This window comes from Pogoniulus pusillus, chromosome 30 (genome assembly GCF_015220805.1).
Source record: "Pogoniulus pusillus isolate bPogPus1 chromosome 30, bPogPus1.pri, whole genome shotgun sequence".
NCBI lineage: Eukaryota > Metazoa > Chordata > Aves > Piciformes > Lybiidae > Pogoniulus > Pogoniulus pusillus.
In genome coordinates, this window is record NC_087293.1 from 17,325,717 (window position 1) to 17,339,671 (window position 13,955).

General features: G+C 43.7%; 1 protein-coding gene across 2 annotated transcripts in view; it reads right to left on the bottom strand.

Moving 5' to 3' along the window:
* Positions 1–13,955, bottom strand: part of SPECC1L (sperm antigen with calponin homology and coiled-coil domains 1 like) — a 65,115-nt gene that overhangs the window by 35,292 nt on the left and 15,868 nt on the right. For both annotated transcript variants that reach the window (XM_064168124.1, XM_064168125.1), the window contains exons 3-5: positions 9,797–9,959; positions 7,162–8,795; positions 5,176–5,383 (exon numbers count right to left, since the gene is read on the bottom strand). In XM_064168124.1, coding sequence (XP_064024194.1) covers positions 5,176–5,383; positions 7,162–8,795; positions 9,797–9,959 — 2,005 coding nt within the window. The remainder of the gene's footprint in view (positions 1–5,175; positions 5,384–7,161; positions 8,796–9,796; positions 9,960–13,955) is intronic.

Here is a 13,955-nt window from a genome sequence, read left to right on the forward strand (position 1 = left end):
CTCATCAAGAAGAACTCAGGACAAATTTCTAACCAGTGTCACTTCACTGGATTCCAGGATGAATTCTGCTCTAGCTTGACAAAGCCATTTCCTACCTGTACAAGCTGTAGGCCAACTGACTGAATGCATTTGCTTGGGAGGTTCATTATTCCAAGATGCCTGGAGACAAATCCTTTTCTTATATATTTGAAATGTCCTTCCTACCAAAAGGTTAAAGGTGCCTAATAAATTCAGGCTGTTCAAAACATGAAACTGTGGCAGGAATCTGTGGAATTGCAGGATAATTGTTTGACTCTTCGGTGCCCAGGTTCACACACACAGGTTGACAGAGTGAAGTTCTGCAGCTCTTTGTCCTACATGGAAAACTTCCAGTGCTTTTATTTGGGTCTCAGCTCTCAGGCAGCCCTGTAAACCAGGGCTTCTTCAGAGTTACTCCTCTGCCAAGAGCTACCAGTGTGCTCCCAAGTGAGCCTATCCCTTCAGCACTGCTGGGCTTCTGGGCTTTTGTTACCAATAAAGCACACTCAATGGACACCAGCAAGCATTTCAAGATGTTTAAATCAGTGGCAACAAAGGCTAAGAACATATTTAAGCTGATTTATGAGGATGTGTACATTGAGGAGCCTCAGCTATGCTCAGAGGAACATTTCCATTTTTTCAGCCATGAAAAGCAAAATCTTTGTGTTTGAATTTCTTGAATTTTGCCTCAACAGTCCCAAGCACAGAGGCTTTTAATGCCACAGTTAATATCTCCACTGGCATGACAAACCTCTGTTGGCCTGAACACATGGTAACCTTTCACGCTTAGAAAAGCTGAAACCCTTAGACAGATAGTTCTGTATTTATCTGCTCCTTAAAAGACTGCCCAGTTTAAAATGTATCCAAGTGAGCTTTGAGCTTTGAAGATAAGCCCAGCAGAGCATGCCACTCACATCTGATGCTGCCATGGTATTTGAGCACAGCCCTTCTTAGCTTGTCTCTGAATATATAACTGGTTTGAGACCAAGTCAGCATTGAGATGTCAGCTTTAGGTCAAAGTTTTACAAGTCCTTCCCCTTCCCCACCCTTTTTTCCTTTAGACAGATGAAAAAACCCACTGCAATTGAGATAACTTCTGACAGTGACAGCCAGCCAGCATGCCCTCAAGAGCTTCCCGTGGCATTTGGAAACAGTTTAGTGGGTGACCCTTTCCTCTTTTAAAGCCAGTTCAAACAAAATGCATTCTTAAACATAACATTCGCTCTACTACTAAAAGCAAGCTGGAGTTCACCTAAAAATAGCCACAGACCAGAGATAAAGCTTGTGTAATGCCATTGTTTGGAGCTTTGGTGAGATATGAAATGCACCATTAAGTTTTAGTATATTTATGCTTTGAAGTAAAGCACAATGGTCTGAATACTCTGCAGTTACTATAAACAGTACAGAGCAATTCACAGCAGTTGTTGGAAACAGTTTTCTCTAGTAAATCCAAGAGATTAGAAAAAGAGAACTGAAGAGAACTACCAAATTGCACTTGAATTTGAGGCTCAGGGAGAAATTAAGGCTAAGATCAGCGATTTCATCTCTTACAGCCTGAGCTCCATCCATTCTCTGCACTGTGTTACCTGTTGCAGCCTGAAAACTCAAGTAGCCAAAACAGCTACACAGGCAGCAGTTCTCCGTATAGCTGCCTTGTGGTTTCCTTCCTCTCTGCACCCTCACAATCACCATGATTCTTCTCTAACACCCCAAACCCTGTCCACCCCTCTGTGCTGAAGCTATCAGTATGGCAAGAGAAGTGCTTCTACCATGACTGAGTCTCACCCTTTAAAGGAGCACGAACAAGAAAGAGATAAAAGGAGAATCACAGAATGGTTTAGGAACTGTCATTTCAGGTAAGTGAAGAACAAGGAGACCATTCTGATGAACTAACAGGATGACCAAAACCGGCAAATCAGCAAGCTGCTTGTGCTTTGCTGCAGACACCATGTCGATACAGCCAGAAAGATGATTTTTGTAAGGGTCCAACATTAGCTTCCCTCCCCCTAAAACTGGTAACAATTAGAAAATTAACATCCAATTGACTTTTCCAACACTACAGTAGAAAAGGTCTAAATATGGCAATGTAATAAATCAACTGCTATCATAATCCTTTCAAGATGAGATATGGCAGAATTAACAACTGTCAGCTCCATAAAAGAACTATTCATTCACTGAACATTAGCTATATCACAACCTTCTTGCTCACCTACACTTGTCCAAAAAATGTACTGCCTTAAACAGTCACAGCCTAAGAACAGCTGTACCTCGTGCTAAGAGAACACGCAGGGAGTGTTTTTCAGGCTGACACCTGCTAAGTTAGCCTACAAATACCAATTTGCTGCAAATCAAGAGACAGAGTTTTCTGGAAAAAAAATCCCCACCAACTCTTATTAATTGCTTGGAAGAATAATAGGTTTCTTTTTTTCCTCCCCTTAGTCATTAAAGATGACTAATGTGACAGCTTGGCTACCTGACTAGGGAAGCCTTCCCGGAGCCGGCAGTGAAACCCAGAGGCACTGCGCCACCTACTGCCAGCCTGCCCCGCCCGCAGCCAGCCCTGCGGACTCGGAGCCACCGCAGGCTGTGCCACCTCACGCACTGCTGAGGTCACAGCACACACGTGTCAGCTGTGCTATCAGAACTCAGACTCGTTACATATAGTACAGCAGCTCCTCAGACTCTTCATCGCACCAGCACTCGGTTCAGCTGCCTTGTCGTGTCTGGATGGGCATCAGGGACACACTGCACACATTTAACCAATGCAATCCCACTCTGCCATCCACAGCAGGGGTTTGCAAGCAAACAGCTAAAATGTGGCAGTTCAATACGCAGAGCACTGTGACAAATGCTTCATTCGATGTCTACTGTGTGTCTGGAAAGCCTCCAAGGAAGCATGTCCCAAGTACCAGAGCTAGATCATTTCACATCCCTGTTGGTCAGCCATTACTGTGAAGGAACAGTCTCCACCCTGCCTAGGAAGCACCCTTCTCCTAACAGTAGTCTTCTGTGAACCCTTCCAGTGATCATTTTCTGCCCCTTAGCATTATCAGCTGTCATGCCATCGCTGTCATTCACCCAGGAACTTTGATCTTATGCCAGTTCTCACGAGCTGGGTGAGACCTCCTCACATTTTAACATCTAAAAGAAAAGCTAATTAAAGAAAACCCTTATGGATCTTTACTACACTTGGTTATTTAGGATGAAAATCCATCATTCTTCCAACTAGCAGTTTACAACACCTAAAGCTACACTAAAGTCTCCATATTTACAAGCACAGGCACTATGCATTTGGCTGACAGACGATCAGAAGTGCCCATGAGCCTGGTCAGCAGAAGATACCTTATTCCTGCAGTGTGCTTTTCCATCACTTCAACACGATTGACTGAAAAGTCTGTCCTTTAGATCTTGTCTGCACTACCTCCAAGCCCCAGATTTTCTGAGCTGCTGCTCTTCGCTGTCTCTAATTAGAGGCTCCCACCACCGGTTTAATTCTGAACCCAGAACGAACAGTGTTTGGAAGCGGTGAGAGAGAAAGCTTAGTTCACACTGCTCGCTGGGTGCCGTCCCCATGCTCCGCCACTAGATGTCACTCTCCTTCCTGCCGAGAGCTAACTGCTGCTCTTCCCCATGCACCCCACCTGGCAGCAGCCAGCTGCACTTCCCGAACTACCTCAAGAGCCATGAGCAACAAAGACAGGCGCAGTTTTTGCTGAAATTTTCTGCCCAGGCAGAAGTTTTTCTGCCGGAATTTTTACCAGTGAGATATTTGGCAGCTGTCAAACTGTGCGCCCAAAGCAGAAGGATCTGAAAATCAGAGCTGTGTTGCAATCAAGTAAGCAGATACCTAAATGTTTACTTGACTGCAGTGCTGTTTTCTGGCTTAATGTATTTCAGTTAGTATCGAAAAAATAACACAATGCAAATCTAAAAGCTTCAATCTTTTTAAGACTTGACCACAAAACGACTTCAGGAACAGTCAGAGCCACTGACCACATGCCTCAGCTCCTGCTCCTACTTTGGGAACAGACGAAGGCAAAAAAAATTGCAGAATAAACAGCTAAAGTAATTTAGTAAATACATACAGTGATTGTCTTTCAAGATAAAGAAGAGTTGTTTAGGGAAACCAAGCTGACAGCCACATGTCTGAATCCACTGAGCTTGCTTAAGACATTCTCTTTTGTTGACAGCAGACCAATTTAAAAGCCCTTCTATGAGTACTTCCCTTACTGTTAAAAGGGATCCTGATTTGTTTCTTCTGCTGTCTTGTCTATGTCTTGTACATCATGGAAGAATATTAATAGTTTGGATTCTGGAAGCAGCACTGTGGAAATCCAGCTTGCCAGGGTGCAGTTGCCCAAGTTCTTATTTAGATGATGAGTAATTGCAGAATTGCAGCCTGTGGTAGGAATGTCTGAGCAGGTCTTGGAGATCAGAGAGGGAACTAAGACACAGAGCTAGACAAGTATACAGTAAATACAGATTTCATTAAAAGCCCAAACCATTTCTTAGACAGTGGCAAGAGCCAACAGATAAAGTTTTAGCTTGCTTTAATTCTGTCAGATTCAGTTTTAGGTCCCAGATCAGTTTCATGACCTAAGCAAATCTACCCAGAGACACATAACACATTCATATTGCCAAGGCAGCTGTAACATTTGCAACGTTCAAGGCCTCACTCCACTAGTTTCTCCACTGAAAGACCTTTCTTCAAGTGGGAGAAATCCTGAACTACAAACATTCTCAAGGTGCCCAGTAACTCCTACTATTTGGGTACTCAAAAGAGAGACCAATCTTAAAAAAACCACCACCAAACCAGTAAATCAATCATCCAGTCTCCAAAATACAGAAGGAGCACACTGTTATTAAGTCTGTAATTATATGTTCTTCTGCTTTGAAAAACAACTTGAAAACAGCATTATCTGATGTGATATTTATTCTCAATCCACAGCTTTTCATTCCCACGCCAACTAACACCAAGACTGGAAAAGCAAAGCTAACTTGATTTTTCTCCCCCCACAGCGTGCAAGGGCTCTGCAAACCCTCATCTGGCTTGAAAACAGATCTGAAAGGCAAGTGAAAATAGTTTCACTACTACACTGATCTGCTTCAGCTGTTCTGAAACCACTACTTCTCTCCAAAGCCACTCATAACACTTACTCTCCAAATCAGATATGATGAGGTTGTCATGAAGCTTCACAGCACGATGCTGCTCTACTTCATCCTCCAGCTCAAAAATAGTTTCCTTCATGTCACTTCTCTCAGTCTCTTTTTCATCTAGTTCCGTCCGAAGCTTTTCCAGAGCCACATTGAGATCCTCAATTTGTTTCTTGGCTTCTTCTTGGAATACTCGGTACTCATCTTCAACCTGAAAGAGAATTTCTCTTATCACAACTACACTGGTTGGATTTTGAACACACTGTTTGGTCACTACCACACTTGCAACGTATTTCTGCAGACATATAAAAGTGTGGGACATAAAGAGTAAGCTTTTAGAAATGTATTTGTTCAGTGCAAGTACTTTCCTGAGCTGGAGTTAAACTCTTTTTATTCCCAAGCTGAGTATTATATGAGCCTTCCCCAGCAGTACCCTGCATTCAAGTGAAGCAACATCACCACCACCACAGTGCCCAGGCTGTGATTTCATGAGCAGCCGATCCAATTTAACATCTCACTGCAGTGGAAAAGAGAGGAGGTGGAGGGGGAAAGTTCTTCACCCTTATTTTATTTCTTTTGCCAAAAAATAAAAGCCTGTTCTCTGCTATGCTTCAGTTTTAGTGCTTGGTGGATCTGTGAGATGATTCATTTCCTTAACCAAGAAGCAGGATTCACATTTGTGTGAGAGATGTGTTAGTGAGCTGAAGCAGTTCCCAGAGGAGTCTGAAAAGCTGTTGAACTGAATTAAACAAAAACAAACAGGGAAAGGAAGAGGTAGCAGCCTTCTGCCTGCCAGGAGCAGGGAGGCTCCTTAGCCTGCCTCCTGAAACTGCAAGGTGAGTGACAGGCTGGGAGCAGAAGCAGAGGGACATTAACCCTACAGTAAAAACAGGGTGTCAGAAAAACAAGAGAAACTAGGTCATGGCTTGGGGTGGGTCGATTTTAACAGACCAAATGCCCTGCTTTAAATAACCCGTTTCAGTAATTTTCATTTGAATAGCACTACCCAACTGTAATTATTAAAATTCTATTTCTTTTTTCCTCTTAAATGAAGGTGGACTCTAACTGGCAGGTGATCATGACTAGCATGCTGGCTTGCAACTAGTATATAGTGCAGAGATTAAATCTGGCACACATCTTCTCTTCAGGAAGACGCAACTTTAACTGCATACCTAAAGTTAAGGACACTTCATCATTCTTATTTTTACATAAGACTATGGTGAATGCTTTCACTAGGTGTGCTTACTAAATAAATTAGTCACACTTGAGTCGAAGTAGCTGTTCCGCTACTAGAAATATACACCTGGATGCCAGTCAACTCACAAGCCACTCCTGGGTGGATCAGTAGAGAAAAACTACTGAGGGTATTTTGTAAGCACTGTTTAAAAGCCTATCAGAGTGACTTGGTTTTTCTCTCACCTACAACTACAACATGGATTCAGTAAACTAAACTAGGCTAAATCTGTCTCCCTCCAAAGTGTCGTTTGAAAGAAGGAGGCCCCTTTCTGCATTCTTTATTATTAGTTTATTCTAATTTAACTGAACCAGGTTGAATAAGCTTAAACTTGAATGTATTCTCTCAGCACCAGTGGGGTTATCACTTCAGACTGACTCTGAGGGCTGTCTCAGAGACTTTCCGCTTCCACCACTTTGGTACTAGCTCCATGCAACTCTTAGAGAAGGCACACAATTTAAACACAGAACTCACAGAGGAGTTTGAATGCTGTTGAAGTAAGTTGCAGAGTTTCAGTTCCAGTGTTTTTAATAAGTAACGTGGGAGTTTCCCCAGGGCTAAATGTAACCATAGGAGTTTTTTAAAGGCCTCTCATTTTCATAACAAAGGTGAAGAGCAAGTAATCAATCCTCACACTACCTCAATCCAATTAAGCTCATAATTACTCCTTTACTTGTAAAAGAACTGCAGTCGCCACCAGCCAGCCAGCCCTGGTGTGTAGGGGCTGTCAGAGCACAAGGGTGTTCGAACACTACCTTAGCAATGGCATCCTGCAGGCGGTTGGCATCATTGCGAGTGTGTGCCAGCTCCTCCTGCAGACCGCTGGCCAGTGTCTCTGCTTTTTCTTTATCCAGCCTGACACTCTCCAGCAGATCTTGGATGTCTGATTTATCTCCAGAGTTGTGAATGGAATAGAGCTCAGCCACTTTCTGCTTTTCGTGCTCCAGCTGCGCTTTCAGCCTGTTCATCTCAATCTGGTCACTGGCTACGGTGGCCTTGTACTCCTCCAAGGTGGAGGCGATGGCTGTTTTGCTCTTTTGCTCTGATTCGATGATGCGTTCCATGTGGTGATTTCGTTCTTTTAACGCCCCTATCATCTCTTGGGCCTCCTTGTTGTCTTGTTCTGCCATCTTCAAAGTGTTGCTCAAGTGCTGCTGAACACCCAGCAGCTGCTCCCTCTCAAACCGAGCGTTCTCTGCCAGGTCCATGTAGCGCTGCTCCAACTCCATGTAGCGACCACTTTTCATGTCTTCATCGATCACATAAGAAATGTGGTGCTCATCTAAAAGGGACCGAAAATACTCAATCTGACGGCTGAAGTGCTCTAACTTATCGCTTTGCTGGCACAAAGATTCCATGAGGATTACTTTTTCCTCTCCAAGTCTTTCGTTCTCACTATTTAGCTCTTGTGTTATTTGCTGCAAATCCGCAAGCTCCTGCAGCGTGGCTTGGAGCTCTTCAGCTGTGCTGTGCTGGTTCTCTTCCATCTGATGTATCCGTTCCGTTAGACAAGCCACAGACACTTCACTGGCATTGCCACTGCTTCCCTTCCTAGATCTTTCTATACTCGGTACTCCTTCAGACTCTGAAGATGATGGAGCATCTAAGGCATCATCACTTGATGTAAGCGGCTGATAAACCTCACTGCACTCACTGTCCAAATTATCCATGGAATTACTGTGTTGGTTGTCCATCAAGGTGTTTTCATCCTGACTTAACAAGTCTTCCATTGATCCAGGAGCAGAACCTTCCACTGATGATGTCAGAGTGCCACCACCATCACTGTGGCTGCCAGCTGTAATCTCTGGACTCAAAGACTGGTAGCTGAAGAGCTTTTCGGAGTTGTCCAGCCTTTGCTCCAAGGAAAAGCCTAATGCATTCAGCCTGTCTTTTAACATTCGGTTCTCATTCTTCAGCTGGTTGAGCTCTTCTCGGATGGCAGTGTTTTGTTCCTGTAATTGCAGCAAGGTAGACTCCACATCAGTTGGTTGATGGACAGCAATGGCCTCTTTCTCCTCAGATTTTTCATCGCCTTCAAGCTGATCTTCGTTCAGGCCCAGCTGAGCACGCATATCCCTTAGCTCATTCCTCAGGTGTAAGATTTCCACATCTTTAGTTTTTGCCAGTGTCAGGAGATCGTTGACCTTGGCTTCCAGCGCAGCCTTGTCACTGATCTGGTTGTCTGACTTGGACTTGCTCATCCGAACGTCGGCCTCGGGGTTGGTGCGGCTGCGAGAGCGCTTGGCCAGCACAGCCTCGGCGCCGCCCTGCCCACTCAGGGGCAGCTTTTTGCTCTGGCTCAAGCGGGAGCGGTCGCGCATTCTCTCTCGGGAGGAGCTGGACTCTTTAGTTCCAGAGGAAGTGCTGCGCTTTGCTGTGGAACCTGCACCTGGGGAGGGTTGGAAAGTTCAGGACACGAATTACAAGCAAAGCATAGGGAACAGCAGGCTGGGTGCTCGACAGCAGCAACACAGTCACGCCGGGACAGACGTGTCAGGCAATACACTCACACAACCTGCATTCTGAATCAGTGCGGTCTGCTTTACCAATTGCTGTGCTTCACCACTATCTCGAAGTAACCAATACTTCTTATTTGATCTATCCAACCTTAACATTTAATATTTGCAGGTTTCTTTTGCCTTGTCTTCAACAGCTTCTCATCAACTGTACCAAAACTGCAGCAGTGCTACTCACACAAGGCCAAACTCGCCTCTTTTCAAGTAGAATTAAAACATTCTCTTTCAGCTGAATGCAAGCTTTCAGCTGCTGAATTGCATATTACGATAGTCCAAAGGGAAGGTTTTTTGTATCTCTAGAATGGTTTGAAGGGACCTCAAAGGTCATCTAATTCATACAGATAAAGATCAATTATTACTCTTTGTTTTCAGATGCATTACAGCTTTGCAAGTATTACTGAATGCAAAACCAAGTAACAGAAGGTAAGGCGTATTTGCATCCCTACTGATTACACCACAAAGTTGCGCTTTTCTGAACAGTTCCTGAAAGCTCTCCTTATTTCTCAGAACCACTACAGAATATCCACAGTCTGGAACAAGTGATCCCATCTTAAAGATGTAGTGCTCGTGGCACTGGCACTTTTTTAAAGGCAAATTATTTTAGATAAAATTACTGTAGAGATTCATAGATATCTTTTTATGTACTTTTATACTAACTATAAATTTATATAGCAGTTGCATAACTACAAAAAAAACAAACACCCTCCAAAAAGGCAACTTCATTATTAAAAACCGGGAGAAGAGAGCACAGGATGTGTTTGATTTGATGGTGGCCTTAGTGACCACTTTGACAGGCAGCCTGGATCCCCCACGCATTATAGGAAAATAGAAAGCCACCCAACTTCCACCTTCAAGAATCAATATATCCACTTACCTGCAATGGTTTTGGGTTTATTTTCCAGAGTGTTCATGGTCATCCCTGGAGCTGAAGATGCTGCTGCTGCTACACAAGTGTTCTTCTTTACCTTAACACCGTTGGTCATTGTCACTCCACCACCACCAGCCATCCCTGCTAAGAGGTCATCATTACTCTTAGCCTGAAAGAAAGGGGAGAAGCAGCTTTAAGACAGCTGGCTGAGAAGGCTGCATAGCCAACATTGCTTCTGTTAAGGATTCCACCAGTTTCAAAAGTACATATTTCATAGAATCAAGCAGGGTGGAAGAGACCTCCAAGCTCATCCAGTCCAACCTATCACCCAGCCCAGTCCAATCAACTAGACCATGGCACTAAGTGCCCCAGCCAGTCTTTTCTCAAACGTCTCCAGGGATGGTGACTCCACCACCTCCTTGGGCAGCCCATTCCAATGGCAAATCACTCTTCCTGTGAAGAACTTCCTCCTAACATCCAGCCTATACTTCCTCCAGCACAACTTGACACTGTGTCCCCTTGTTCCATCGCTGGTTGCCTGGGCTGACTGGTCAGGTGTCTCTGAAGAAAGCTGAGATGTCTAAACATGCTGCTCTGCGTGGCATGGGTCAGCTAGAACTGCACTCCAACTCCAACTATGCCTGACCATAGAAACCAAATCTTCAACCTCCCAGACACAATAAGTCATGTTTCAATGCCAAGGAGAACATAAATGAGTACAAAAGGAAATCCAGGAACACAAGACAGAGTAAGATCTCAATTCTGACCGAAAGCTTGCTTAAGCCTAAAAGGGAAGCAAGTTCTTAGATAATCAAACCACCAGATATGAGGAAGTTAAGAGTATCCTTCAATAAAACATCAACAAGTGCTTTCTGGTGGGCAAGTTCACTACAAATGATCAACCTACCAACAACAAAAATCGATCCAACATTGATAAAATAACCTTTCTATCTCTAGGTCATCCTCACCATATGTCCCCGCCTCATTTCCATGCTCTTCCCTAGGCACTCTCAGGGATGGGCTGTTTGTGTGGCGGACATCTCGTCTGACCATGTGTGATCGTTCCTGAAACTACTGTTAGCCACAAAAGCTGCCTGGAATGTGACAAGGCAGTAAGCACAGGCGCCTCAAGAACCAGATTCCCAACTACAGAGTAGATCTCTCAGAATAAAGCACAGTCCAGAAACACTCAGCTCTGGAGCATTAACTGGCCATCTCTGGAACACTTCCAAATCCAGTTTTGAAATGGCAAAACAATCAAAATATGCTAAACATTTTTCCCATTATAAGGGCAAGAAGAATCACAAGAAAACAGCTGTGCTAGCAGCATTCCTTGGGTAACTGTATTATTCAGCTGGCTAACGAGCATCCCAGCTAAAAGGTAGTGCTTAGGAATTAACCAATTGCTTTTGAATTCTGCAGGTTTATAACTTCTAGCTCCTATACATATTCATGTTAAAAACACACATGGCAGACATGATGAGTCTGCACCTCCAGAGTGAAGGTGCACTTAATTAAAAAAGCAAGCTGCATCTCACTAACTCATATTAATCAGTTTCTTTTTGCCAGTGAGAATTTTAGAAGAGTTAGGAAGACTGAACCTAATGCTGTGGGAAGGGCACGGATAGGATTTGTGCCATTCATAAAGAGCAGCTGCAAAACAGAAGGGAGCTTGGGAAGAGAACATATTTGCTCTGCAAGCAATTGTTAGAAATATAGATCAAATGCAGAGAGAAACAGGTATTTGTAAGAGTAAAATCCTCTAGGACACAAAAGCTTTTATTGAGTCATGTAGAGGATGCTACAGTCTTCTGACAAGGGTTACAAAAGGCTGGAATAAAGCTTCAGTTTGATGTGCATCTAGGCTGGCTCTTCTATGAACAAGCCACCATTGCTCTGCCCTACTCTTCTCTCCATGCACTTACACACCATGCTGTGCAAACTGAAGCCTTTCCAAGGGGCTCCTTCCTCCCAGGAGCCAGCTCTGTTCCCTGATCTGCTATGTCGGAGCCATGCAATCTAGCAGATGCAGTGCAAGTATCAATGGGAAAATGAAAAGGTCAGAGGGCTACAAAATCAACAAAGCTCACACTGCTTGTGCAGGGAGAAAAGCTGAGCACCAGCTATTACTGCACGACAATCTTCTATCAACTGCTCATCAGATTTCATATCTAATCTAAATTAAGTTTGTGGGCATGGGGGGTAGAGGGGGAGGGCAACAGCCCTGTACTGCAGCCACCATCTAAACCAAGGTATTACAGGAAGGCATGGAAGAGTGAAGTGATTTTCTGCTTTGCTAGTGAGTCTGCCAATCAGCCTGCAAACGTGCTAGTTCAAAAGGCCTATTAGCTGTCAACACCTTTATCCTGTTGAAAGAATGGGGAAATTAGACTAAGCTTTTAGACACTTAGAGCACAAGTACATGTTATCATGCCAAATAGGTCAAGATGTGACTCAGCTTGAAAGGAAAAAAAAAAGCAAACAATCAAAAAAGCTACCTAAAATAGACACTTTCTGACACTAGTCATCCCCAGCCCTTGCTGAACAAAGGGCTGCAAGACAGCCATTCTCCCCCCACTTCCCCATCAACTATTCCTAGGCTAGGTTGGAAGGCACTGCCTCCTCTGCAGCCAATTAGTAAACAGTTTCTCAAACTGTAACACTACACTCTTGGCAAAAGACAACTATTTAGCAAAGCTTTGGAAAAACTACAAGCCAGCAGCTCTCTTTTCTTAATGCCCCACAACGGCAGCCACTCTTGACTTTAAAATCAAGGTATTTTGGAGGTGCTTATTTTTAAAGGAAGCAACATCAATGTCGTATGCTTACTAAACAGCTGGGCCTCCTCTACTGAGAACACTGCAATCCTGTTTAGCATGAAAACCTCTACATTAAAACAGGAAAAACTAGAAAATGCTGCAGTGGGAAATGGTCAACTAGACCTACCTTCATTTTCTATATGAAAACTTTTGTAGTTACATAATTCATATTCTGTTCTCCCTCACACCTTCCAGTGCAACAAAACTTGGATGATCACTTCCAAAACAAGCTCTTTTCCTTGTTGCTTCTCAGCATGTACATCCTATTTACTGCACCTCACTCAAATCCATATATATACATAATTATTTCTACCTTTGATGCTTGCTGTTGCTATATTTGAGTGCTTCAAACACCTAGTGCAGTGTAATTAGGTTACTGCATTTTGCAAACAGAATACTGAAGCCCAGACAGATGAAGACTGAACACACACTCTAATTTTTGATATTCAAACATTCGTGTCCAAGTCCTGGCTTTTCAGAGGCCCTGGGTCTTGCAATTCATCTGGATGAAGTACAGCTGCTGTCTAATTAGAGTTATGAGTGTCAGCATGATCACAAGCTCCTTTGCTAAAGAAGGCAGAAACAACAACCTTCAGAAGCAGAACACACTGTTATTTGCAGACTATTTTTGACAGATTAAAAACTACCAGTGGCTGGCAGCATTCTGCTACAATGATGGGTGTAGGGTGCTGAACACTTAGAAAAGTCCTGGGAGCCAAAAGTGGCTCAAGGTGGGAGCCAAAACACCCACAAAAGAACCAACCAAAAGGCATTCTGAGGCAGACAGACAAACCAACTGCTGCAACAGGGTTCAGCTGGACAGAAGGGTGGGTCCTCCAGTCTCTTCCTGTGCTCATTGTCTATACACTTCGAGAACTCCACAGAAAGGGGCAAATCAGTGAACAATGGGTAGTGACAGAAGTCCACCAAAACCTGAACACCAGCTTATGGTGTCTTGCAGACAGGACAAAACCCTGCACTGTAATTACCAAGTAGTTTTCAATTTCACAACACTTAGTGGCTGAACTGAGATTGGAATGGCACTGTACATGTGTGCTGCTCCTCAGCAGTGGCCTTTCATTCATAGAAGCTTAAAGTTGTCTTTATCTGCATGCACGCCTGGGGACCAAATCAACTAGCAAGCTGTTGCAATTGAAGTTATTCCGTGTTGGCTTTTTCTTTTTCAAGGAACATTAAATGACATTTACAATAGACACACCAACTCATCACCTCTGAGAGAAGATCTCATAACCAGCTGTGAGGAACACAATGTGGCAAATGCTTCATCAAGATCAAACATGAAACTGGACAAAATTACAATAAAAATAATACAACCTGTTAGCCAT